The sequence below is a fragment of the Aotus nancymaae genome, unplaced genomic scaffold (assembly GCF_030222135.1).
Source record: "Aotus nancymaae isolate 86718 unplaced genomic scaffold, 86718_ANA_hifiasm-v0.15.2.pri h1tg000053l, whole genome shotgun sequence".
Lineage (NCBI taxonomy): Eukaryota > Metazoa > Chordata > Mammalia > Primates > Aotidae > Aotus > Aotus nancymaae.
This window is the reverse complement of record NW_026988467.1, coordinates 15,690,587-15,718,176: the sequence shown is the minus strand read 5'-3', so window position 1 is coordinate 15,718,176 and position 27,590 is coordinate 15,690,587. Positions and strand designations below refer to the sequence as shown.

General features: G+C 49.1%; 1 protein-coding gene across 1 annotated transcript; it reads left to right on the top strand.

Annotated features, from left to right (window-relative positions):
• The first annotated feature begins 126 nt into the window (after nucleotides 1-126).
• TAS1R2 (taste 1 receptor member 2) lies at nucleotides 127-26,163 on the top strand. Its single transcript, XM_012439774.2, has 6 exons — nucleotides 127-308; nucleotides 2,547-2,847; nucleotides 5,411-6,169; nucleotides 11,037-11,246; nucleotides 23,907-24,030; nucleotides 25,235-26,163. Exons 1-6 carry the CDS (start codon nucleotides 127-129, stop codon nucleotides 26,161-26,163), a joined length of 2,505 nt encoding a protein of 834 aa, XP_012295197.2.
• Nucleotides 26,164-27,590: the final 1,427 nt, after the last annotated feature.

The following is a 27,590-nucleotide window of genomic DNA, read 5'->3' as shown; positions in this document are numbered from 1 at the left end:
TGCTCCAGGTGCCCCGCAGTCAGTGGCAGGACCATCGCTATGTAAATGTCTGTGCAAATGCACTGTCATCAAGCACCAGTTCTCCAGCGAGGCAGGGCTACCTCCTGACACCATCACTTCCCAGCCATGGGGTCCAGGGCAAGGACCGTCTGCTTCCTGTTCTTCCTGCTATGGGTCCTGGCTGAGCCGGCTGAGAACTCGGACTTCCACCTGCCTGGGGATTACCTCCTGGGTGGCCTCTTCACCCTCCATGCCAACATGAAGGGCACCGTCCACCTCAACTTCCTGCAGGTGCCCATGTGCAAGGAGTGAGTCTCCAGTGGGGGCTGGAAGTGGCAGTGGGGATGGGGTGGGAAGCCAGGGCTGGTCCTGTAGTCCTTGGGAGCCAGGCCAGGACCAAAGGCTTAGAGCACTGCTCCCCATTCATTGCCAACCCCCTTATTCTGGATCCATGCCCCTAGCCCCCAGGGAGGCCTTATACAGTGCGTGTTACCAAAATCTTTGGCAATTGTGTTCTGAAACACTAAGGCTTGGGTCATCTCAATGTCATTTTTTAAAAAAATTGAGTTGCAGAATGTTTGAGCCTGGAGGGCCATCAAAGCTGCCCCACCCACTTTGGCAACTGGGAGGACTCCCAATGGGTCCATGTCAAAGCTTATTCAAAAAACCTTTGGAGGCAGAATGTGATTTTTCTGTAGCAGGTTCTCAGACTGCATTTTCCAAGGGCTGTGGCTGGGTGGGTAGGGGTGCTTTTGGGCCTAGAGGGAAGTTCCTCTTCCCTCACCTCCTCCATGAGCCCCATGGGATGGTAGCATCGCTTGGAGATTGTGAGGGGTGGGTGCATCTGCATGCAAGCATGAAGGCTGGGACATGGAGCCAGCCTGGGACTATAAAATAGTGACCTCTTGCAGAGAGGGTGAAGGTATTGTGGGAGACAAGGAGAAAGGTAGGACAGTGCAAAGGATGATTAAGGGTTGACTATAAGAAATGCATCATTTATGACATTGGGGAAGATTGTATGCTGGCTTGAGAATGGTGAAGGTGATGGCACCAGGCACAAGGCTGGATTTTCTAATGCTTGTGATCATGGTGGGGAGTATAATGATGATGATGAGTGTAATGGTGGTGATGCTGATAATGTTGATAAGAGTAATACTGGTGATGATGACAATGATAAAGAGTATGGTGGTGATGACAGTGATGGTAGTGATGATGGCGATGGTGGTGGTGGTAATAGTGTTGGTAATGATGGTACTGGTAGTGATAATGGTGATGGTTGCAGTGATGATGGTGATGCTATCAATGATAGTGTTGGTGATGATGGTCATGGTGGTGTTGATGATGGTGATGCTGATGATGGTGCTGGTGTTGGTGATGATGCTGATGGTAGTGATGTTGGTGATGGGGGTGGTGATGATGGTGATGGTGGTGATGGTGGTGATGATGTTGGTGATGGCAGTGATGATGGTGATGGTGGTGGTGATGGTGGAAATGGTGGTGATGGTGGTGATGATGATGGCACTGATGATGGTGATGGTGGTGATGGTGGTGGTGATGGTGGAAATGGTGGTGATGGTGGTGATGATGGCACTGATGATGGTGATGGTGGTGATGGTGGTGGTGATGGTGGAAATGGTGGTGATGGTGGTGATGATGATGGCACTGATGATGGTGATGGTGGTGATGGTGGTGGTGATAGCAGTGATGATGGTGATGCTGATGATGATGGTGGAAACGGTGGTGGTGATGATGGTGATGGTGGTGCTGATGGTGCTGATGATGGTAATGGTGGTGATGGTGTTGGTGATGGCAGTGATAATGGTGATTGTGGTGATGTTGCTGATGGGGGTGGTGATGATGGTGATGGTGGCGATGGTGATGGAGGTGGTGATGATGGTGATGGTGGTGGTGATGGTGGAAATGGTGGTGGTGATGATGATGATGGTGCTGATGATGGTGATGGTGTTGGTGATGGCAGTGATGATGGTGATGGTGGTGCTGATGGTGGAAATGGTGGTGATGGTGGTGATGATGATGGCATTGATGATGGTGATGGTGATGGTGGAAATGGTGGTGATGATGGTGGTGATACTGGTGGAGATGGTAATGGTACTGATAGTAATAGTGGTGGTGGTGACAGAGATGATGGTGGTGATGATGGTCACAAGGTTGTGTGACAGTGATGGCAGTGGTGGTGATATTGGTAATAGGGATAGTGGGTGATGATGGTGATAGAGGTGATGGTGATGATGGAAGTTATAGTGGATAATGGTGGTCACATTGGTGGACATCGGTAGAGCAGTGATGGAGGTTATAGTGATCACAGCCACATGGATAATAGTGTCAGTGGTGGCCACATGGGCAATGGTGCCCCTAGAGATGTGGCATGGTGACAGTGATGTGAAAATTCCAGAGTCTTCTGGAGTGGTTCCTTTTTAGCCAATGCCTTGGCTTTCCTGTGGTAGGGAGGAGGAGGACTGGTCCTCTTATCCCTCCCTTCCTCACTCTGAATCTACTTCCACGTCATGCTGCTGTGGCCCCTCCAGGTATGAAATGAAGGTGAGTGGCTACAACCTCATGCAGGCCATGCGCTTCGCGGTGGAGGAGATCAACAATGACAGCAGCCTGTTGCCTGATGTGCTGCTGGGCTACGAGATGGTGGATGTGTGCTACATCTCCAACAACGTCCAGCCGGTGCTCTACTTCCTGGCACAGGAGGACAGCCTCCTTCCCATCCAAGAGGACTACAGTAACTACGTGCCCCGTGTGGTGGCTGTCATTGGCCCTGAAAACTCCGAGTCTGTCACGACTGTGGCCAACTTCCTCTCCCTCTTTCTCCTTCCACAGGTGAGGCCCCTGGCCCTGGAGAATGACCTGGGGAGGAGGGCAGAGGAGTGACTGTCTAGGGGCCTCAGAAGCCACTTCCTCCATCAATCATGGGAGGTGATGCTAGGACCAGAAGCAGGGTCAGGACACCAGCCTGAATCTTGAGAAGGCAGCAGCTTATGGCATAAGAGCTCAGGCTTTGGGGGGACAGATCTGGTTGTGCAACTTGGCACTGTGTCTTGGCCACAGTGAAGCCTTTGGCACATCTCTTAACTCTTCTAGGCCTCAGTTTTCCCACCTGTAAAGGGGGATGATAAACGTTCCATCCCAGGACTGTCTGAAGATTAGTGTTCAACCTGTGTAAGTTTCTAGCACACAGTAAGTAGTCAATAATTTTTTTTTTTTTTTCTGAGATGGAGTTTCGCTCTTGTTGCCTAGGCTCGAATGCAATGTTGTGATCTTGGCTCACCACAACCTCTGCCTCCCAGGTTCAAGCGATTCTCCTGCTTCAGCCTCGCGAGTAGCTGGGATTACAGGTGTACGCCACCACACCCGGCTAATTTTGTATTTTTAGTAGAGATGGGGTTTCTCAATGTTGATCAGGTTGGTCTCGAACTCCCGACCTCAGGTGATCCACCTGTTTTGACCTCCCAAAGTGCTGGGATTACAGGCATGAGCCATCACGTCCAGCCTCTCAATAATGTTTTTATAAAGCATCTTGCACAGGAATGAAAACTTGAAGTGCTTAATATTATTCGGTATGCACAAGGTCTGTGTCATAGTAGGTCCTCAAAAAAGGGTTATTTGTATTATTACTAGTATTATCATCATCATGATTGAAAGTGCCCAGTGCAGTATGGGTACAGACTATATAATCATTCAAGATCAGCTAGCAAAAGACTTGGCACACAGTAGGTAGTCAGGAATATTGTGATTGCTACTGTTTAATGTTAGTACTTTTACGTGAAGCATCTAGCTGAGGACTGAATTCATTCTTTCATTCATGTAACAGATATTTATTGAGCACCTACTATGTACCAGGTACTGTTGTAGGTGCTGGGATATAGCTGGCAAGAATATGGAAATCATTGCCCTCATGGAGCTTCTCTTCTAGTGGGGAGAGACAGAAAATAAGCGTAAACAGTAAGTGAGGTAGGATGTCAGAGGTGAGACGTGCCATGAATAAAATAAAAATGTGGGCAGGGTAGAGGGGATCTGGCACGTTGGTGGAAAGGAGGAGTTCGTAGAGGGAGATTGCAGTTTTCAACAGGGTGGTCAGGTGGGTCTCACTGACAATTGGGCAAAGACTTGAGGGAGATGAAGGAGTGATGGGGCCAGGAGGGATCTAAGAGAAGAGCATTCCAGAAAGAGGGGTTAGCAAATGCCAAGGCCAGGAGATGCCTGGCATGTTGGCGGAACTGGAGCTGGAGAGAGAGGAGAAGGAGATGAAACCAGAAAGGCGAGGGCTATGCAAAGAAATGTTGGAGGCCTTAGGGGCCATTGGGTGATGTTAGGAGCTGTGGAGGGGTTCTGAGAGGAGGAGTAAAGTGACCTGACATGCATGTGAGCAGGGTCACTGGGCTGCCATGTTCAGCGTAGACTGTAGGGGAAAGTGGGTGTGTCATGTTGCAGTGTAGTCCAGGGGTGATGGTGGCTGGACAGCAGGGAGCGCGGAGCTGGTAGACACTGGATGGATACATTTTGAAGGTAGAGCCAAGAGGATTTGCTGATGGATCCACTGTGACCTGTGTGTGAAAGAAGAGTCAAGGGCGACTCCAGAGTTTTTGGCCTGAGTCACTGGAAAGATGGATTCGTCATCAACCTAGATGGGGGAGGGTGTGGGTGGAACAGGCTCAGAGGAGAGCAGGGCTTTGGGTTGGATTTGTGAAGTCCGAGACGTCCGGCAGGCAGGTGTGGTATGCGTCTGGAGTTCAGGAGAGAAGTCCAGGCCAGGGCTGTCCATTGGGAGTTGTCGGTGTGGAAGTGGGATTTGAAGCCATGAAGCTGGATGGGAACACCAAGGGACGGGGAGAACAGTTGGAGACGAGATAGGGACCGAAGCCTAAGCCCAGAGTCCTCCAGGGCTAAGAGGTCATAGAGAAGAGAAGGAACCAGCAAAGGAGATGGGACACCCAGTGAGTTGAGAAGAAAACCACGGAGCACTGGAGGTGGAGGGAAGAAACGCGGCCAGTTGATGAGCCTGATGGTGATGAGGGCGAGGGGGAAAGCACTGTGCTCAGTAAGAGTTTCTAGGTGTTGGGGATGATGGGGATGTCACTCACCTAGCCCAGGATGTGGTTCTCACTAAACGCCAGTGTGCTGATGACTATGAGGATGATGGTGTATATGGCTTGGCCCAGGGCGTGGTACACAGTAGGTGCTCAATAATCATGATGGTGCTGGGGCCCGGCACACAGTAGGTTCTTATTGCACGTGGCTACCTACGGACCATGATGGTGTAAACAACCGCCCTCTGGGGTGGGTTGCACTAGGTGCTTTCTGAATGATGATGGTGGATAGAGCCCTGGGGTGGGGGCAGAGCACAGTGAGGCACTCGCTCATGCCACGGCCCCTCCCCTCGCAGATCACCTACAGTGCCATCAGCGACCAGCTGCGAGACAAGCAGCGCTTCCCTGCCCTGCTGCGCACCGCGCCCAGCGCCAAGCACCACATCGAGGCCATGGTGCAGCTGATGCTGCACTTCCACTGGAACTGGATCAGCGTGCTGGTGAGCAGCGACACCTATGGCCGCGACAACGGCCAGCTGCTGGGCGATCGCCTGGCCGGTGGCGACATCTGCATCGCCTTCCAGGAGACGCTGCCCACGCTGCAGCCCAACCAGGACATAACGCCAGAGGATCGCCAGCGCCTGGTGAGCATCGTGGAGAAGCTGCAGCAGAGCACGGCGCGCGTCGTGGTCGTGTTCTCGCCCGACCTGAACCTGTACGACTTCTTCAGGGAGGTGGTGCGCCAGAATTTCACGGGCGCCGTGTGGATCGCCTCCGAGTCCTGGGCCATCGACCCGGTCCTGCACAACGTCACGGGGCTGCACCGCACGGGCACCTTCCTGGGCATCACCATCCAGAACGTGCCCATCCCAGGCTTCAGCGAGTTCCGCGTGCGGGGCCCGCAGGCCGGGCCGACCAACCAGAGGTCTACCTGCAACCAGGAGTGCGACACCTGCTTGAACTCCACCTTGTCCTTCAACACCATTCTCAGGCTCTCTGGGGAGCGCATCGTCTACAGTGTGTATTCTGCGGTCTACGCCGTGGCCCACGCCCTGCACAGCCTCCTCGGCTGTGACCACAGCGCCTGCACCAAGAGGGTGGTCTACCCCTGGCAGGTGAGGGCCCCAGGGGGTGGTTGCCACCGAGACGGCAGGGCACCTCCATCCTCCTCCCTTGGGGTTCCGGGCAAATGAGTGTGAAAGGCCACGGGCATCCTGTTCTTCCTGATGCGTAGCACTAGTCCTCCCTGGTTCCTAAACAAAATTGCTTTTTACATTAATTTAACCCTCAGCATCCAGGATAGTTTGTTCTTGGAGATTCAGGTAGAATTCAGCAGAAGGAAATCCCACAGGCAGCGGGAACAGCAGCCCCCCTCCCCTCTCCAGCCTTTCCGCGGTTGGGAGTCTGGGATGGGCTTGCGTTTTCCCCTGGACCCTCTAAGGCCTTTCGTCGCTTTTATGGATCTTCTCATGACCCTAGTTCTCTGTCACCATGGTTCAGATGGAGACTTTAGGTCTGTTCTTCTGGTTTAGCACACACATCCACATTCACAGGCACACACAGAAACCCCCTACCACGAAGCCTGCTGGAATATAGAAGGTTTTACTGAGGATCGGAGGCGCAGAGGGGATTTGCGTTAGAGAGACACACTTTATAGTTTGCTATTAGAGATCTCTGTTGTTAAACAATTGCTTGGCTTTTCACAGTTCGGAGCCAGCCTTCCACTCTTGCTCAGCCAGCTCCCCAAACCCTGCCCATCTCCCCTCTTCGTTCTCTCCTTTCTCCCACTTGCCAGATCCCTCTCCCGTCCTCAAATAACTCTTCACTTCCTTAACAGAGCAAATTTAATTTTGCTCTGAAGAACTTCTCTTTCTCATTCTATTTAATTATACCTCTCTATCCCATAACCTCAGATCCTAACCTTGCAACCTTGAACATTTTTCTTTTAAAAGATTGTGGTTATTCTTTAAAAGGAATTCTACTGCCAGTTGGTAAAAATGCTGTGTATTGCTATATGTCCTGTTACATTAATAATATACATGATGATTGTGGGTGCTTTACTGAATGCCTAGTATATATCACATCTAACTCATGACCATCCTGTGAGGATAATCTACAGGTAGAAAAACTGAGCGACAGGAAGTCAAAGTGACTAGTTCGTGATTGTTCAGTGGTAAGTGGCAGCCCCTGCCTTTGAACCCAGGTCTGGCCCATTCTGCTGTGGTTTTCCCACTTCACCTTCTGGGCATCCTCCCAGCTGCAACTGGCAGCAGGAGCTATGATGAAAGACAGTTGACTCTCCTTCTTCCAGCAGTAGAGACGAAAGGGCACCAATCATAGCAACCAGAGTGCTCTATCCCTTTTGTTGAGCACCTACTATGTGCCAGGCCTGGGGGACGCCCACCTTAGGAGGAGATGAGGATAGTTAATAAGATCTGTCTGCCAAGTGCAGCAGGAAGTCAGAATTGCAGCTGTGCACAGGGCAGGGGCGTCATCATGGTGGGAGAGGGTCACGGAAGGCAGGACTGACGTAGGGAGTGAGTGGGCACTGGAGCTTCCAGGAGGAGAGTGGGAGAGTGGGGGCCACGTGGTTGGGCTCGTGTGGTGAAGACTGAGAGGCTACCGAAAGTGCAGGTGATACTGGAGGGCATCTAGTGCCGGATGAAGGAGGGGGGCTTTGTCCTAGAGGCAGCAGGAGTTCATAGAGAGTTCCAAGCACCAAGATGACGTTCTTGAGACAGCGCAACAAGCCAATTTAGGGCTGTGGTGGGGGATGATGGAGTCAAGTAAGAGGGAGCCCAGCCCACCCCATGTAGGCTTCGCCCAGGGTCTCTGCTGGCATCAATGCCGTCCTTGTGTGAATTAGATGATGCCCTTTTGTGCAGACAAGTTAGGACAAGATGCTCTTTGCTTCGGATGGACGCAGACCTGTGGCAGGCGTGTGGCTTGGTGGCCTGAGTGGGCTGGACTCCAGCTGTTCCTCCCAGTTGTTCTAACTGGACCCACTCGTGCAGGGCACAACCTGCAAAATGGTCTGTGGTGTCCTTCCTACCTCCCATCCCCCTTGCCGGGTCGCACCACGACACTGTTTATTGCCAGTGAGAGCAGGGACCTTGTCAATCCTTTCCAATGTGATATCCCAGTTGCCGGCACTGGTCCGGCTTGGAGTCGATTCTCAGTGAATATTGAATGAATGAATGACTGGGCACTTATTATGTGCCGGACACTGTGTTCACCTCTTTATTTGAATTCTCAGTTACCCTCAGACACCCGATGAGCAGACACTGTTTCTACGTGGGTGCTCTCCCATACACAGGTGAAACTGAGGTTCGGAGAGGTGACAGGCACCCAGCCAGGGAGTGGACGGGGGTGGTGGTAATGGATGGTGATGAAATAGTGCTGAGGTAGTGGGGATGGGCACCCCATGAAGGCAAGGCAGAGAGAGAGGCCTCAGGGGTGATGAGAGAGGGAGATGGCACTGGGCGGATGTGCTGCCCGTGGTGATGGTGGTGATGGGGTGAGATCAGTGGGAGGTTGGGTGAGTCCAGGCTGGCAAATTTGTGGCCATCCCAGTAAAAATGTTCAGCAGGTAATAGAATCATAGAAAGCCCATGCCCTGCACAGCCTCCTCGGCTGTGACCACAGCACCTGCACCAGGAGGGTGGTCTACCCCCGGCAGGTGAGGGCCCCAGGGGGTGGCTGCCATAGAGATGGCAGGGCACCTCCATCCTCCTCCCTTGGGGTTCTAGGCAAATGGGTGTGAGGAGCCATGGGCATCCCTTTCTTCCAGACACATAGCGCTAGTCCTCCCTGGTCCCAAAACGAAATTGCTTTTTACATTAATTTAACCTTCACCATCCAAGATAGTCTGTTCTTGGAGATTCAGGTGGAATTCAGCAGAAGGAAATGCCACAGGCAGTGGGAACTGCAGCCCCTCTTCTCCCCCAGCCTCTCCAGGGTTGAGAGCCTGGGGTGGGTCAGGGTTGCGAGGGCTTCTCAGGTTCTGGTCCAATCCTTCTATTTCACAAATGGGGTCCTCGGCACTGGTCTGGCTCTTCCCCACACCCCTCTCTCCATCTCTGTCCGCCCCTCGGGCATCTCGGATATGACCCACCTGTTCGTACATGGTGAGGCAGGTGGCCATGAGCTGGGCAGAGCTCAACAATCAGAGCTGGATTGGAATCCCAGTGCTGCCCTACTAGCTGTGCAAACGGGCAAATTTAATATCTCTGAGCCTTGGTTTTCTCATCTGTTAAATGGAAGGAATCATGTATACCCTGCTGAGTTATTAAGGGGATTTGCAGTCATGTATGCAAATTACCTGGGGCAGCGTAGAGGCAGAATGAGCTCCTCTTCCTCTGACTCTGAGTGCCTGACCTCAGGAGAGAGTGGTGGGCTGGAGAGGTGGACTTGAGTCTGCCTTAGATGTACAGCCTATGCTGGGGCAGGGGTGGGGCTATACGGGGAAGGGGAAACGGGGTTCAACCTAATGGGGGAACCCCAAGATGCCTAAGCCCCTGCCAATAATAGTCTAGGCTCCGGTCAGGCCCAGTGACTCACGCCTGTAATCCCAGAACTTTGGGAGGCCAAGGCAGGTGGATCACAGGGTCAAGAGATTGAGACCATCCTGGCCAACATGGTGAAACCCTGTCTCTAATAAAAATACAAAAATTAACTGGGCATGGTGGTGCGCACCTGTAGTCCCAGCTACTCGGGAGGCTGAGGCAGGAGAATCACTTGAACCCAGGAGGCAGAGGTTGCAGTGAGCCGAGATCATACCACTGCACTCTAGCCTGGCAACAGAGTGAGACTCCGTCTCAAAAATAACTAAATAACTAAATAATAAATAAATAAATGCTTTCTGACCCCTTGGGGGTGATAGCTTGGCTACCTTGAATACCAGGTGCTCAACCCTGCTTGGGCAGATCGCTGCATTAGTGCAACATGGGCACTGAGGGCCTGACTCCCAGGGGCCTCCACCATCCTGATCCTCATCCTCAGGCTGACCACCTGGTTGGAACCTCCTTCTTCTTAGCTCAAAGGACCATTGCCCTTGGCCTAGCAAACTGTGCACATTCCAAAGAGTCTTTCTGAGCCAGGACCTCACCCGCCGGGCAGGGAGGGGAGAAGGCTAGGACCCGACTACCTTGGCTACCTGCCTCTCTGTGTGTCTCTGAAGGTGTAGCCCAATGAACACTCCCATTTATGGAGGGAAAAATCGAGGAGCCAGATCCTTGGGATATTTGAGCTGGAAGCTTTTTCAGGGTCAGCCCAGCAAGGTTCAGAAACTTGCCCAGAGTCACACAGCAATTTGCAGACAGAGCTGGGACTGGACCTTAGGTCGGATGATGCCCAGTTCAAAGTGTGCTCTAGCTTGTCCTGGCTTCTGCCTACTGAGAGTGATGCAGGGCTGGGGAGCGGGGAGAGACTGGAATGAGAGCTGACCCTAAGGTGTGGGGAGCAGGAAGGACCCAGGGATCAGGGGAGATCCCAGCTGACCTTTGCAGATGACAGAGACAGTGGACTCTGTACCTCATTTATTGGGTCCCAGAGGGATGATTGAGGTGACTTCTAGGGAAAAGAAATTCTATCAGCACCTTGGAAGGAGTGCTTCCTGTCTCAGGCTCTGCTCTAAGTCCCTAACATAGATGAACGTATTTGTTTGCTTCCAAGCCCAGAAGATATAGTTTTTATCGCTCCCACTTTGCAGAAGAGGAAACGGCTTCAGAGAGGTTAAGCAAAAGGTCCAAGGCCTCACAGCAAGAGGCAGAGCTAAGGCCTGAACCCACATGTGTCTAGTTCCAGAGCAGAGCTCTCAGCCACTGACTCCTAAACTGTCACCTTTTTTGGAGATGTATTGCCTTCATATTACAGAGTTGGAAATCAAGGCTGGTGACATGGTAGAATCTTTCTCAGGTCCAGGAAAAAGTTTGGCCTGGATTCTGATGCTAGCTCCACTTCCCTTCCCTCTGACCCCACCAGCTGCTTGAGGAGATCTGGAAGGTCAACTTCACCCTCCTGGACCACCAAATCTTCTTCGACCCGCAAGGGGACGTGGCCCTGCATTTGGAGATTGTCCAGTGGCAATGGGACCTGAGCCAGAATCCCTTCCAGAGCATCGCCTCCTACAGCCCCCTGCAGGGACAGCTGAAGCACATTCAAGACATCTCCTGGCACACGGTCAACAACACGGTCAGCCAGGGGGCCTGGTGGGTGGGCAGGCCTGGGACGGGGCCTGGGGCTCATGCTGGAGTGGCTGGGGCCCTTTTCATTATGGACTGAGCCTGGAGATTCTTTATCAATCGCTGTGGGGATCTCTATTTGTGGGTGTGTAGTCTGGGGTCCTGTCCTTCCCCCACTGATTGGGAACTATGCATGTTCAGGGCTTTCTAGTTTCCCAGGAAGAGGGGTTGAGGGGCCTCAGCAAGGTAAACACTCACTGAACATGTGTGTGCCTGGTCTGGTGCTAAGAATTTCAATTCTCATCTCAACCCTGGGGCTGTGGTTTTTGGCACCAGGGACCGGTTTAGCGGAAGACAATTTTTCCACCACTAGGGGAAGGATAGTTTCTGGATGACTCAAGTGCATTACACTGTGCATTTTATTTCTTTTATTATTAGATTGTAATATATAATGAAATAATTATACAACTCACCATAATGTAGTATCAGTGGGAGCTCTAAGCTTGTTTTCCTGCAACTAGATGATCCCATTTGGGGGTGATGGGAGACACTGACAGATCATCAGGCATTGGATTCTCTTTTTTTTTTTTTTTGAGACAGAGTCTTGCTCTGTCACCATGCTGGAGTGCAGTGGCACAATCTTGGCTCACTGCAACCTCCGCCTCCTGGGTTCAAGCAATTTTCCTGCCGCAGCCTCCCGAGTAGCTGGGACTACAGGCGTGCGCCACCACGCCCAGCCTCAGGCATTTGATTCTCATAAGGAGTGCCCAACTCAGATCCCTTGCATACACAGTTCACAGGGTTCATGTTCCTGTGAGAATCTAATGCCACCGCTGAGCTGACAGAGGCGGAGCTCAGGTGGTAATGTGAGCGATGGGGAGCAGCTGTAAATATAGATGAAGCTCTGCTCTTGCTCATCTGCTGCTCACCTCCTGCTGTGTGGTCAGGTTCTTAACAGACCACAAACTGGTACTGGTCTGTGGCCCGAGGATTAGGGACCTCTGCTTTATCAATGGCTGGTAGGATCTCTATTCGTGAGCATATAGCCTGGGGTCCTGTCCTTCCCCCACTGATTGGGAACTATGCATGTTCAGGGCTCTCCAGCTCCCCAGGGAGAGGGGTCCAGGGACCTCTGTAAACACTCACTGAACATGTGTGTGCCAGGCCCAGTGCTAAGGGCTTCAATTCTCATATCAACCCTAGGGGATAGATGCTACCATTCTCCCTGTTTTATAGGTTAGGAAACTGAAGGCACAGAGAGGTTGTGTGACCTGTCTGAGGCCACACAGCTAGTCTGTGGTGGAGGTTCTCGATACACAGCATTCAGGCTAAAGCCCGTGATATGGCTTGGCTCTGTGTCTCCACCCAAATCTCATCTTGCGGCTCCCATATTCCCCACATGTGAGAGGAACTCGGTGGGCGATACTTGAATTGTGCTGGTGGGTCTTTCCTGTGCTGTTCTCCTGATAGTGGGCAAGTCTCATGAGATCTGACGGTTTTAAAAATGGGAGTTTCCCTGCACAAGCTCTCTCTGCCTGATGCCATCCATATGAGACATGACTTGCTTCTCCTTGCCTTCTGTCATGATTGTGAGGCCTCCCTCACCACATGGAACTGTATGTCCATTAAACCTTTTTCTTTTGTAAATTGTCCAGTCTTGGGTATGTCTTTATCAGCAACATGAAAATGGACTCATAACAGCCTGTCATTGGATACTCATGTGTTAGTATGGTAGCTATGCCTTCAACTGAGTCTGACATCTGTCAATCTAAAGATCCATTGTTTTACCCTCTTTAGAGAATACACCATCAGATTTCTGCTGGAGTGGCAAGGGATAGAGACCTGGCTTGTGGAGTTGGGGAGGGGAATCTAGGGATCTAAAAGCTTCCGGAAGAGCCTTCATCACTCTCTTTTGCTAATAGGCCTGCATCCTCTTCCCTCCACTCCCCCACAGCATACTCTGTCTCCAGCTGCAGAGGTACCTGATGCTGTGAGTTCCTGAGTGCCTTGGGGATTTTTGTGGAGTAAGTTAGTGTGGTGTCTGCATTAGTTTCCTGGGGCTGCCATAGCAAAGTATCACAAACCGGGGTGGGTAGGGAGCTTAAACGAATGAAATTTATTGTCTCATAGTTCTGGAGGCTGGAAGTCCAAGACCAAGGTGTCAGCAGGGTTGGCTCCTTCTGAGGGCTGCGAGATAGAGTCTGTTCCAGGTCTTTCTCCCAGCTTCTGAGGGTTTGCTGGCACTCTTTGATGTTCCTTCACTGTAGATGCATCACCTGTATTCATCCATTCTTGAATTGTTACAAAGAAATACCAGAGACTGGGTGATTTATAGAGAAAAGAGGTTGAATGGGCACACAGTTCTGCAGGCTATACAGGAAGCATGATGCTGGCGTCTGCTTGGCTTGTGGGAAGGCCTTAGGAAACTTACAGTCATGGCGGGAGGCAAAGGGGGAGCCAGCTTGTCATATGGCTGGAGCAGCAAGAGAGAGTGAAGAAGGAGGTACCACACACATTTAAAGGACCAGATCTCACAAAACTCCCTCACAATCAGGAGGAGAGTGCCAAGAGGATAGTACTATACCATTCTTGAGAACTCTGTCTCCATGATCCAATCACCTCCCACCAGGACTCACCTCCAACACTAGGGACTAGTTAGACATGAGATTTGGGTGGGGACACAGATCCTAGCCATATCACACCCCATCTCTGCTTTCACATGGTGTTCTCCATGTGTCTGTCTCCAAATTCATCCCTTTTGTAAGAACATCACTCATGAGATTAGGGACTCAGCCTCCTCCAGGATGACCTCATCTTAACTAATTATATCTGCAATGGCCTTATTTCTGAATAAGATCACATTCTGAGGTCCTGGGGATTAGGACTTCAAGCAGGATACAGTTCAGCCCGTAACACTGTCTTAGCTTGGGTTTCTCCTGGAAAGCAGAGCCTGAGACAAATGTTTGTGTGCAGAAGATTTATTCCAGGACATGACACAGGGACAGGAACAGGAGTGGGAGACTGGGGAGAGTTCCATAGGGAAGAGGGAAAGTTGGTCCAAGAGAACATCCTCAAGCCAGACACTACTGTGAGCAACTGAATGTCAATCTTACTGGGACCTCCTGAAGAGCCACCCTAGCACTGTCTCCCAGAGGAGGTAAAAGGTAATCCACTGACTCCCATTACCTGGTGGTCAGGGGTTGCCCTATGGGGTGTTAGCTCCAGAAACCCCCATGGGCATCTCGTACTGCAGCCTCAGGGCAGAATACAAGACAGAGCTGTGTAGCCAAGGCCAGGTACTGACAGGTGGCTGCAGCAATGGCTGGAATAAACAGTGAGTAGAGAAAATATGAGGCAGACCACAGAGAGGTCCATTTCTTGTTCCATTCTGGCTTTGCTTGAGCCTGGGGACTCACAGACTTTTCAGAGCAGCAGCCAACTCAGTCTCTATGGAAAGGAAGTTTGGTGGACTTAGCCACAGCCCAAGGTTGTCACTGATATTCACCTCTCTCTTCCGCCGATCATTCTGGATTCCTTCACTCTCAACCAGCATTTGGTTGCTGTTAGTCACTTGCCTTGGGGTGATCCAGACCTTCCTCCCCAAGGTGTCTGGGCCCTTAGTTGTCTTACCTTGATGGCCTGTGCCTGTTGCAGATCACCACCGGCAGGTGCACTGGGATTGAAGCACCCAGGGTTGCCTGGTGAGTCCTTGGGTGCCAGACCTACTCCTTCCTACTCCACTTGTATAGTAACCACGCCAGCTCTACCCACGAATCCAGGTCAGTTACCTCGTCCTTTCTTGGCCTTTTCATTCACTGGTGTGAGGATCCCAGAATGACCATGTGGTAATCATAGAGCCCTACAGTGCCTGCTGGTAGAAGTATTCCCTCTTTGGGGACCAGAGCCTCTATTCCAGCAGAGTCTAAGATTGTAGAGAGGAGAAGCACCAATGCTACAATGAGCCCAAGAGAATAATATTGCATGTAGCCAATCTTTCTGCTGGATACACATACTCTAGCTGTTGGGGCCACAACACTATACACCAGCCATTCATTCAATGTCTATACTTCATCTTAAAGGACAGTGTTCCACCTTGCAGGGGGTCCTGAAGATGGTACCTTAGCTGAGCTTTTAGTATGCCATCTCATCACCTGGTTAGATAGGATACTTTTGGGTAATGTGGTATATGTTAGGACCAGTGGAGCCTGTGGTCACGTGCCCATGTCACACCCCTTTACCATGAAGTTGACTTGTGATCTGAGGTGATATGGTATCCTGAATCAGTAAATCATTTACTCTGTAAGCCCTCAGATGGTGATGCTGCACTGAAATCAGGGAAGGAAAATTCTTATGAGGTTGAAACACTGCTTCCTCCAGAGAGGAAAGAATATGATGTAATAGATCTTTTGGCAGTTGGTTGGCTGGTCTTTTTTAAGAACTGTGCCAAGTCAAGGGCTCAGCATCAGTCTCTGCTGCTGGAAGGTTAAGTGTTCAGCAGTGGCAGTAGCTAGGTCAGCCATGATGAAAGGAAGTTCAAGCAGTTTTGGGTTCCTACCTGTAGTCTCCATCCCTGACATCATGGCCACTCCGTGCAGGCCTTGGGGTGGCTGAGGACAGAAGCCAAGTGACCTCCATTGGACAAGTCAACCTTCTTCTTCTTTTTCTTTTTTTCTTGAGACAGAGTCTCACTCTGTCACCCAGGCTAGAGTGCAGTGGTGCAGTCTTGGCTCACTGCAACCTCTACAACCAGGGTTCAAGTGATTCTCCTGCTTCAGCCTCCCAAGTAGCTGGGATTACAGGAGTGCACCACCACACCTGACTAATTTTTGTGTTTTCAGTAGGGACAGGCTTTTGCCATGTTGTTCAGGTTGGTCTTGAACTCCTGACCTCGAGTGATCTGCCCACCTCAGCCTCCCAAAGTGCTGGGATTACAAGCATAAGCCACGGTGCCCAGCCAAGACAAGTCAATCTTTCAATCTGGTTTCTATTACTCTGTCTTTGTTCTCTGGTTTGCATTAACATGAGACATAGATCTTCTTGCTTTGTGCTGACTCTCAAGTGAGAGTCATATACTTTTCCCCAAGCAACCTTATCTCCATTCTTCCACTCTTGCTCTTTCCAGCCAAGCCATTCCATATTGTCCAGGAGCTCAGGAATATCCATCCTTCAGGACATCTCTCTATCCATACAAAGCAAACAACCAAGTGCCTTGCTTGCATCTCTACATACAAACTATATCTTTCATCATTACTGTCCTTCAAGATTAGCACTGAAAAAAAGCTTAGTATGGCAGCAGTCCACTGTCAACTCACATTAATATATCAAGCCAGCCTACTTGGTAATCATTCCTGAATGTTCTTCTCTAATTGTTTGTCATAAAGAATCTCTCCATGAGGTCTTAGGTGTGATTTGAGGGAGAGGCATTGGTTATAACAGAAATAGATACAGGTATCACAATAATTGATATGAAATTTACTTGGACCCACTGGCACTTCTTGGATACCATTTCCCTTATATGAAGATTTGCTTCTATTCCTGCCTCTTTATAAGACTCTGTGAATCTGATCATCACTTCACGTCCTGGCATCAGATACGCAATTTCCATGATGGCCCAGGAGGACTCCAAGAGTTGATTTTTAAATAGAGAGTAGCATGTTGTTGTGGAAGACATGGCATTGTTGCATCTCTCTCTTTGGGCTTGCCAATTCTTATAAAGCATAGATAACTCAAATGTCATCAGATGTCCTTGATCACGTGGTCCCAGTGGCAGGATCGCTTATATGGAAGCCAGGGCCTTCTTCAGAGCCATTCTCTGGGCCTGTTACTCTGCCATGAAACTGAAAGCCTTCTGAATCACCTGATAAATGGGTTGGAACAGTATTTCCAGGAGCAATTTATGTTGTCTCCCAAATCTAAAGAGGTTCACAAGGTGCCGTACTTTCATGGTAGCAGGTGTAGGGTGGATGACTTGTCTATTATGTTAGAATGATTGTCCTGGTATTATCCATGCCATTGGCCTCCTAAAAACATCACCAATGTGAGAGCACCACCCACCCCAAGTTTTGAATCTTTGTAAGGTTTATCTCTAACCCTCTGGCATTCATAGGTCTTACTTGGATATAAAAGTACTTGCTACTTCCTACTAACCAGGTCCAATTACCATGGTATCATTAATATCATAGACCAGCTTAATATTCTGCAGAATGCCAAGATGAACAAGTTTCACATGGACCACATTGAGTTCGAGAGTGAAAGAGCAAACTCTGTGATAAGATAGTGAATGTTAGTGATTTGATAAGATAGTGTTAGTGATGTGACATCTTTCTTCTTTTTTAATACATATGTTTATAATTATAAATTTTCCTCTTAAATATTGTTTTCACTGTACCCCATTAATTTTGGTATGTTTTAAAATTTTTAAATGTTTGTTATAAAAAACATACAACATTTACCAACTTACCTATTTTTAAGCATACAATTCAGTAATGCGAAGTATGTTCACATTTTTGTGAGAGAGATCTCTAGAACTTTTTCGTTTTGCAAAATTCTAACTCTATTCCCATTGAACAACTCCTCATTTCTCCCTTCCTCCAGCCTCTGGCAACCATCCTTCTACTTTCTGTTTCTATGAGTTTGACTACTTTAGATACCTTATATAAGTAGAATCATATAGTATTTGTCTTTTTATGGGGTTATGCTGTGTTTTTATTTTCATTAATCTCAAAGTATTTTCTAATTTCCCTTGTGACTACTACTCTGACCTATTGTTATTTAAGGTTATGTTGTTTAACTTCCACATATCTATGAATTCCGCAAATTTCCTTCTGTTATTGATTTCTATTTCATTACATTGTTGTTAGAGAACATACCTGTTATCATTTCAGTCCTTTTAAGTTTATTAAAATTTGTTCTATGGCCTAACATATGGTCTGTCCTGGAGAACATTTCACGTGCACTTGAGAAAAATGTGTATTCTATTGTTGTTGAGTAGTGTTCTATAGATGTCTGTTAGGTTTAGTTGGTGATATGGTTTGGCTATGTTCCCACCCAAATCTCATCTTGAATTGTAGCTCCCATAATCCCCATGTGTCATGGGAGGAATGCAGTGGGAGGTAATTGAATTATGGGGGCAGGTTTTTCCCATTCTGTTCTTGTAATAGTGAATAAGTCTCATGAGGTCTGATGATTTTATAAAGGACAGTTCCCCTGCACACACTCTCTTGCCTGTTGCCATGTAAGATGTGCCTTTGCTCCTCCTTCACCTTCCACTATGATTGTGAGGCCTCCCCAGCCATGTGGAACTGTGAGTCTATGAAGCCCCTTTTTCTTTATAAGTTACCCAGTCCCAGGTATTTCTTCACAGCAGTGTGAAAATGGACCAATACAATTGGTTTATAGTGTTGTTCAAGTTTTCTATTTCTTTGTTGATCTTCTGTTTAATTCTGTGCATTATTGATAGTGGAGTACAGAAGTTTCCACCTATTGTTAAATATTACATGTTAAATTACCTATTTCTTTATTTGATTCTGATGGTTTTTGCTTAATATATTTTAGGCTGTTTTGTTAGGGGAATATACATTTATTTTTATGATATTCTCTTAATGAATTGACCTTTTATTATTATAAAATGTCCTTCTTTTCCTCTAGTAGCCATTTTTGTTGGTATTTTTCCCTTTCTGGTTTCATTATTTGTTTTTGTTATTTGCTTCATTCTTTCATGCATGTTTGTTATTTGGAGCAAGAATATGATATGCCTAGGTATAGGTTATTTGATAAGCCAAGGTATAGTTTATCCTGCTTAGTGTTCTCTGAGCTTTCTGGAACTGTGGATTGGTGTCTGTCTTTAATTTTGGAAAATATTCAGCCATTATTACTTCAAATATTTCCACTGTTCTTTTTTCTTTTTCTACTTCTTCTGATAGTCTCATTATGTGTATGTTACACCTTTGAAATTGTCTATAGTCCTTGGATTTTTTTTTTTACTTTTCTTTCTTTCTTTCTTTTCTTCCTTCCTTCCTTTCTTCCTCTTTCTTTATTTCCCTTTCTCTCCTTCCTCCTTCCTTCTTTCTTCCTCTCTCCCTACCTCCTCCCTCCCTCCTTCCTTCTTTTTTGAGACAGAGTTTCCCTCTCTTGCCCATGCTGGAGTGCAGTAGTGTGATCTCAGCTCACTGCAACCTCTGCTTCCTGGGTTCAAGCAATTCTTGTGCCTCAGCCTCCCAAGTACCTGGGATTACAGGCATGTGTCACCATGCCCAACTAATTTTTGTATTTTTAGTAGAGGTGAGGTTTTGCCATGTTGGCTAGGCTGGTCTCAAACTCCTGGTCTCAAGTGATCCACCCACCTTGACCTCCCAAAGTGCTGGGATTGCAGGCATGAGCCACAGCACCTGGTCTCTTACTGTTGTTTTTTTTTCTTTGCTTTATAGTTGGGGAAGTTCCTACTGACATATCATCAAGCTCACTGATTCTTTTCTCAGTTGTATGCAGCCTATTGGTGATCACATCAAAGGCGTTCTCCATTTCTGTTGTTTGCTTGTTTTTTATTTCTAGCATTTCCTTTTTATTCTTTCTTAAAATTTCAATTAGTCTGATTACATTTTTTACCTTTTCTTGCCTGTTGTTCACTTTTTCATTTAGAGCCCTTAGAAAATTAATCAGTTATTTAAAATTTCCCATCGGATAATTCCAATATATCTGCCATATCTGAATCTGGTTCTGACGCTTATTTTGTCTTTTCAGACTATTTGTTTTGCCTTTCAGCATGGCTTGTAACTTTTTGCTGAAAGCCAGACATGACGTATTGGGTAAAAGAAATTGAGGTAAATAAATTTTTGGTATGAGATTTTATGTTTATTTGGGTAGGAGTTAAACTGTGTTTACTATTTGCTATAAATAAATAGCAATGGTGTCAGAGGCCAAAATTTTCTCTAATGTCCTTTTGTGTTTCCCATTTCATCTTTGGGTTTCCCTAGATATTCCTTCTTAAATGCAGTCTGAGCCTTGCAGTTCTTTCAGCTGTATCCCTTGATTGATGTGGTGTTAAGGTAGAGGGGAAGTGTTGTGTAATCCTACGATTAGGTCTCAATCTTTCAGTGAGCCTGTGCCCCAGAACTGTGGCCTTCATAAGTGCTTCACACCCCACCCCCTTAGGTAAGACAAGGAGGCTAGAGAGGGCTGGAGTTGGGAATTTCTCTTCCCATGTCAGTTAAGTTCTGGTAAAATTCACATCAGTTGGGTTCTGGTAAAATAGTTTCCCTTGAGGAAAGGCATTTGTTAAGGAGAACAGAATGCTCTGAGCATATTTCAAAATGGCTCCTTTCCTTATCCCCCTGCTAGAAGCATGAGGTTTTTATTTTTTCTACAATTTCCCCCCCACAAAACCTATGGGGCTCCTGGAGGTTAAACTTATGACAATATTAGAGGCACCCCTAAGGCTGTGCCCCAGGAATGTTTGTCTCTAAGCTAGTCCACACTTAGCCTCCAGCAGTTAGTCATTTCCTCTTTCAGTTTTCTTACCATCTGTTATCTTCAGTGGCATTTTCTACTCTAGTGCCCTAGATTCATATATTCTGAACACTTTCTGTATCCACCTCACTCTCTAGTTTTGGGGGCTGCAGTTTGCCCTGTGACCCTGATTCCATGATGGATCTAAGAAGAATTGTTGATTTTCAGTTTGTTCAGCTTTTTGGTGTTTTGAGGATGGGAATGATGATTTCCAAGCTCCTTACATGCTAGACTGGAAACTGGCAGTCCCCCGATTTCTCTGCACCCACTCCAAGGAGGCTTTTATCCAAAATACTATTCTGAAATTGCTTCTGTCAAGGTCACCAGTGTCTGTGTGTTGCCAATCCAGTAGTTTCCATGATGGCTACCCTATAAATAACATTTGACACAACTGATCACTTCTCTTTGGACACAATATCTTTACTTGGACTTTGAGCCATTCTTTCTCTTGGTTCTCCCACACCCATGACCACTCCTAAATCTCCTTTTCCATTTCCCCCTCATTTCCTTATCTTCAACCTTGGAGGATGCCAGGGCTCAGACATTAGATTTATTCTCTTCTCTGTCTACTTGACATGAAATATTATCCACATATTTATAGTTCTCAGTTCTGTATCTTCATACTGGACTTCTCCCCTGAAGTTCAATTTACATATTCATTTGCCTACTCAAACCTGCTCCCCCAAGGTCCTCCCATATCAACAGAAGGCAACACCCTTGTTTAAACCAAAAACACTGGCATCATCCTTGACTCCTTCCTTCGTCATCCAATCCAGCAGGAAATCTCATCCAGTCTACCTCCAGATTACATCCAGAATCTGACTGCTTCTCACCTCCATTGCCGTCTCTTTAGTCAGAACCATGGCCGTGTCTCACCTGGGGAAATAGATAACATCTTACCTCATCTCTTGCTTCTGCCTTTGTATCTTGCAGTCTACACTCAACACAGAAAATAAGGCGATGCTGTTAAAATGAAGTCAGATCCTTTCGCTCCTCTGCCTGGAATCCTCCAGTAGCTTCTCACGTCACTCAGAGCAAACACCAGAGTATTTTGACTCCACCTCTTTGAGCTGACCTGCTCCTCTCCCTTTTGCCCATCCCAAACCCCACTGGCCTGGCTCTTCCTCAACTATACCAAGTTTCTTATACATGCTGTTCCCTCTGCCTGGAGAGATACCCTTTATGATGTACTCCCTTCCAGCCTTAGGTCTCTCCTCCAACTTCACCTGCTCAGCAAGGCCTTTCTCGCCCACCCCATTTGAAAATGCGATCCACTCCCACAGCATTCTCCACCCTTTCTGTACTGCTTCATTTTCCTTAGCAGTGTTTCTCACCATCCATCACATCATATATTTATATGTTTGTCATCATCTCTCTTTCCCCATGAAAATACTAATTCCTTTAGAACGCGACTCTGCCTCCTTTGGTTCACTGCTGTGTTCCTAGTGCCTGGCACTACATGTGCCCAATAACTTTTTGAATGAATGAACAGCAGGATGAGATTCCAGGGACATGAGGTAGGATTAATTTGATGATTTAGGGAAAGGTGGCAGACAGGATATCTGGCAAGGGAGTGGTGGAAAGCAGGTCTGGATAAGGGGTGTGTGTGTGTGTTGTGTGTGTTGGTGTGCACCTCCCTGCACATGTGTGTAATCACACACACGGCAGAGAAGACCAGGGTCTAGAAAGCCTGGCGGAGGATAATTTTATTCTGGCCGATGGAAAGTCATGGAGGTTCTTCTATGAAGAAGTTTCAGAGAGGGGAATGTGACATCTGGAAACGCCCCTGATGGATGCGGACCAGAGGGACTACAGGGAGGAAACTGAAAGCAGAGGACCTTAGAGGGGCCAGAGAGAGGGCTCAGGTGCTGCCCTCGTCTGGGCCCTTGGCCCTTCTTATGTGTGCTCATGCAACACTCGCCTAATGGGCCCTCAGAATGATTTTTATACAACCCAATCTTACAAGGTCATTTGCCAGCTGGAGAGCCATGGTTACCTCCCACTGCCCCAGCGTTGTTAGTGTGCCATAGAGGGGCCTTCGGAATGTGGCTTTCTCACCACCTCCCCATGCATCCTGACTCCAGCCGGGCCCAGATCCTCCATCTTTCCAAACGTGCCATCCTCCTCCACCCCCTTCCCATTGCTTTTATTGTTTCCTCTCCATGTAATTCATTCATTTGTTTAATACGCCATGATTGCAGGCCTCCTTTGTGCTGGGTACTCTTCTATGTTCTGGAAATAAAGAAGCAAAAACAATAGACAGGATTGCTGCCTGCCTGCTCTTGTTCACCTGAATGCGAAAAGTCTCTGCCCTTCCAGAAAGGCTGCGTGAATTAAGAGTCTTGGTTGCAAGTGACAGAAAATGATGTAAGCAATTATCATTAAGAGTAATGATCAGGGTCGGCGCAGTGGCTCTTGCCTGTAATCCCAGCACTTTGGGAGGCCGAGGCGGGTGGATCACTTGAACTTAGGACTTTGAGACCAGCCTGGCCAACACAGCGAAACGCTGTCTCTACTAAAAATACAACAACAACAACAACAACAACGAAAATTAGCTGAGCGTGATGGCTTACACCTATCATCCCAACCACTTGGGAGGCTGAGGTAGGAGAATTTCTTGATCCCGGGAGGCGGAGCCAAGAATTGCTTGAACCTGCAGTGAGCCGAGATTGTGCCACTGCACTCCAACTAATTGACAAAGCGAGTCTCCGTCTCAAAAAACAAACAAACAAATGAGGAATGATCAGTAGGAGTTAATTTATTGCTTCATATAACTGAAAACTCTAGAGATAGACAGTGAGGCTTCAGGCACAGATGGATCCAGGGTCTCACTCTCTCCATCTCTCGGACCCTTCCTCGGCCATGTTGTCTCCTTCATGACAAGATGGCTGCAGCAGCCCCAGGGTTGCATCTAGCCTCCCAGCAACCTCAGAAAATCTTTGACTCAACAGTTGGGTGCTATTACCAGAGGAAGGTGGATTAAGTCTCGGGCAGGCAAAACTAAGAGTCTCTACAAAGGTCTGGTTCTAGTGGCATTTCCAGCCCCTTTTCCCCTCCCAGGCAGGGACTAGGCTTTCTCCCCTGAACATGCTGTGAGTTGCGGAGGGTAGGAGGACCCCAGAATGTGGGAAAAGAGGACTCAGGGTCTCCTGCCTCCTCCCTCCAGATCCCTGTGTCCATGTGTTCCAAGAGGTGCCAGTCAGGGCAGAAGAAGAAGCCCGTGGGCATCCACACCTGCTGTTTCGAGTGCATCGACTGCCTTCCCGGCACCTTCCTCAATCAGACTGCAAGTATGATTGGAGGCCTAGCACTCCTGCCCTGCCCCTGCCCCGCTCCTGGAGTCTCTAGGGCTCGTCCCCTTTGGCAGAGTCTCTGGAGTCTCTCTCAGGGAGGTGTGGGTGTCCAGAGGCCATATCTGATTCCTCTTACATCCTCCCAAAACCTGGCATAGAGCGAAATCCTCCATACAGGCTGCTTCAGAGAGAGAGGGAGAAGGGACAACATTCCCCCAAGCAAGGCTGCAGCTGAGCCCACTCCACACACACGTAGCCCAGGGCCCAGGGAGTCAGGCCAGGGAACATCCACTGGATGATGAATGAATGAATGGATGAATGGTGCTTGCAATAGGAGGAAAGTTTCTGGCAGATGGGGAAGACACTAACTCATTTATCCCGCTGGCTTCCAAAGTGCCTAGCATAGCTCACAGCACAGCATGGTTGCTCAGCGGGTGCTTGTCGAATGACTTCCTTGATGAGAAGAAAGATCATTTCTCCCTATAGAACACTCTAGGAAGGTGCAGACAACATCATTTCTGTCCACATTAGTGTTTTGCACAGTTCAGAGTTGGAGCTCAATTTTTTTTATGGCTTCACTAGTGTAAATTAAATGGATGATGACATGTACCAAATACAAGTATTTACTATGTGCCTAGCAGACCACAGAGCACAGAGGAGGTGGTGAGCAAGTTTGTGGAATGATTTCATTGGCCCTCCTCTAGCAGCCAGTCAATAGCTGGGAGGCAAGGGCTGGATTTTATCCATCTGCTGTGGACTTCCACCCCGGGTGCCTAATATAATGGATGGTGCTCAGAAAAACGCGTATTGAATGCATTCTTTGAGTAAGTGGTTAAATGCCTCTCACACCAGAGGGTGAGGTCTTGGAAGGGAGGAACTATAGGTAATAGGCTCTGGGTCAATAAGACCTGGGTTCAAATCCTGCCTCTCTGATTTACTGGCTTTGTGACTTTGGGCAAATTAGTTCACCTGACTGAGCCTTGGTTTCCTCATCGGTGAAGTGCGGTTGCGTGAGGATTTGATGAGCCAATGCACATAAGAGACTCGAGGAGCATTTGCTGTGAATGCAAGGGTTGCCCCTGCTGCTCTCTCCCTTGGTGCTCTGTCTCCATCCCTGGGGCCTGGGTCTGCGCAGGGCTGGGAGGATGCAGGTGCTTGGAAGATGGGCTTGGCTAATGGGAGTTGCTGTGGGCTTTTGCAGATGAATATGATTGCCAGGCCTGCCCGAGTAACGAGTGGTCCCACCAGAGTGAGACCTCCTGCTTCAAGCGGCGGCTGTCTTTCCTAGAATGGCACGAGGCACCCACCATTGCTGTGGCCCTGCTGGCCGCCCTGGGCTTCCTCAGCACCCTGGCCATCCTGGTGATATTCTGGAGGCACTTCCAGACGCCCATGGTCCGCTCGGCTGGGGGCCCCATGTGCTTCCTGATGCTGACGCTGCTGCTGGTGGCATACACGGTGGTCCCGGTTTATGTGGGGCCGCCCAAGGTCTCCACCTGCCTCTGCCGCCAGGCCCTCTTCCCTGTCTGCTTCACCATCTGCATCTCCTGCATCACCGTGCGCTCCTTCCAGATCGTCTGTGTCTTCAAGATGGCCAGCCGCTTCCCGCGCGCCTACAGCTACTGGGTCCGCTACCAGGGCACCTACGTCTCTGTGGCGTTTATCACGGCACTCAAGATAGTCACCGTGGTGATCAGTTCGCTGGCTACGGGCCTCAACCCCACCACCCGCACTGACACCGATGACCCCAAGATCATGATCATCTCCTGCAACCCCAACTACCGCAACAGCCTCCTGTTCAACACCAGCCTGGACCTGCTGCTCTCGGTGGTGGGTTTCAGCTTCGCCTACATGGGCAAGGAGCTGCCCACCAACTACAACGAGGCCAAGTTCATCACCTTCAGCATGACCTTCTATTTCACCTCATCCGTCTCCCTCTGCACCTTCATGTCTGTCTACAATGGGGTGCTGGTCACCATCGTGGACCTCTTGGTCACCGTGTTCAACCTCCTGGCCATCAGTCTGGGCTACTTCGGCCCCAAGTGCTACATGATCCTCTTCTACCCGGAGCGCAACACGCCAGCCTACTTCAACAGCATGATCCAGGGTTACACCATGAGGCGAGACTAGTGCCGCCCAGGGGCGTCCGGGAGGGAAGGCCTCGGCGTTGGGAGGTGGAAGCCGGGGGTCTTGCTGGTTCAACTCCAGAGGGAGGCAGAGAAGCCATCCCCAACCTTTCCCACCTTGCCCTGGTTTCTAATTTAGCAGTCCTTGGAGGTTCTCTGCATCGGGGCCATTTTTGCCCACTTAGTGATGGATGCCTTAAAACATCCACTTTGTTCCTTTCCCTTGGCCAATATTAACTGCCAGGCACTGCCACCTTCTTCTAGAAAAAAACCACCCAAGGTGACCTATTGGTCTCCAAGGACAGTCTGATTTAGCAGCCTACAGCCGCCATCTGGTGGTCGCAGTGGGCATCTGCGGGTTGCAGCTCATTCCCTTCACTCAAGTTCAAGGCCATGGGAAAGCCCTGGGGGGCGCTGGGGTGGGCTGGGCCGGGCCGGGCCGGGATTGGTGTGGGCTGGTGGGGCCTGCCAGTCAGCCTGTGAGCTCGGATAGTGCAGCCATGGCTCCATTCACTAGCTGTCTCACGTGTCCATTCCCTTTCCTTATTCCTGAAGAGCTCGGGCCCAGATCCCTGGGTTATCTCTCAGGGCTGGCCATGCATAGCATGCTTCCCAAATGCTTGTGAATAAACCTCCCTTGGGTGAAATGAATGCGCTTCCTTCCTGTTTTCAGAAGTCCCTTGAGAAAGAACACTTGGAATCAGACCTCAGTCTCAATCCCAGTAGTGCCACTTCCAGGCTGTGTGACTTTAGGCCGTCACGTTGACTTTGATGTGGACAACAGCTTACATTTGTTGCCAAGTCCCTGGCTAAGAACTTTACTACTGTATCCACATATTCCTCGCAAAACTCTATTGGTTGTGTGCAGTTATGCTCCTTATTTTACAGATGGTGGGCTGAGGGCAGGGGGAAGAACTCAGAGAAGTTATAGAGCTTACCCAGAGTCACAAAGCTTGTCTGAACACCCCCTTCCTCTCCCCAGAGCCCACTCCCGGAGCCACTGTCCTTTATGGGGTAATATCCAGGTGGCCTGGCCTGGGAAGCTGTCCCCACTGCGGTGCACAGGGGGAAGACTCGGGCTCCCCGGATAAGGAGCTGTGCTATGGCAGGGGATTCAGATGTTAGGGAGGTGGCTGGTGGGTGCAGTGACCAGGAAAGCCTTTGGGAGAAGCTAGCATTTGGAAAGAGCCTTGAAGGACACAGAAGAGTTGGAAGGTTGGAAGTTTGGATGTGTGGGGGAGGGGCAGGTGGTACCAGCAGGAGGAAAGGCGGGATGGAAGGAAGCCCAGGCAGTTCTAGGAGGAGCATGTGGCTAAGAGTGGCCAGGCTGTGAAACTCAGCTTCAAAGGACAGCTAGGGCCAGATGCTGGGGGGGGTCTGGCCCTGGGTGTTTGGTGTCTGGTGTCTGGGCCTTGTCCTCCTTGGGTGGCT

Excerpts from the sequence above, each read along its gene's own strand:
- TAS1R2 (XM_012439774.2), top strand. The coding sequence starts at position 127 with ATGGGGTCCAGGGCAAGGACCGTCTGCTTCCTGTTCTTCCTGCTATGG. Across the intron at positions 309-2,546 it reads CAGGTGCCCATGTGCAAGGA|GTATGAAATGAAGGTGAGTG; the intron begins GTGAGTCTCCAG and ends TGGCCCCTCCAG. Across the intron at positions 2,848-5,410 it reads CCCTCTTTCTCCTTCCACAG|ATCACCTACAGTGCCATCAG; the intron begins GTGAGGCCCCTG and ends CTCCCCTCGCAG.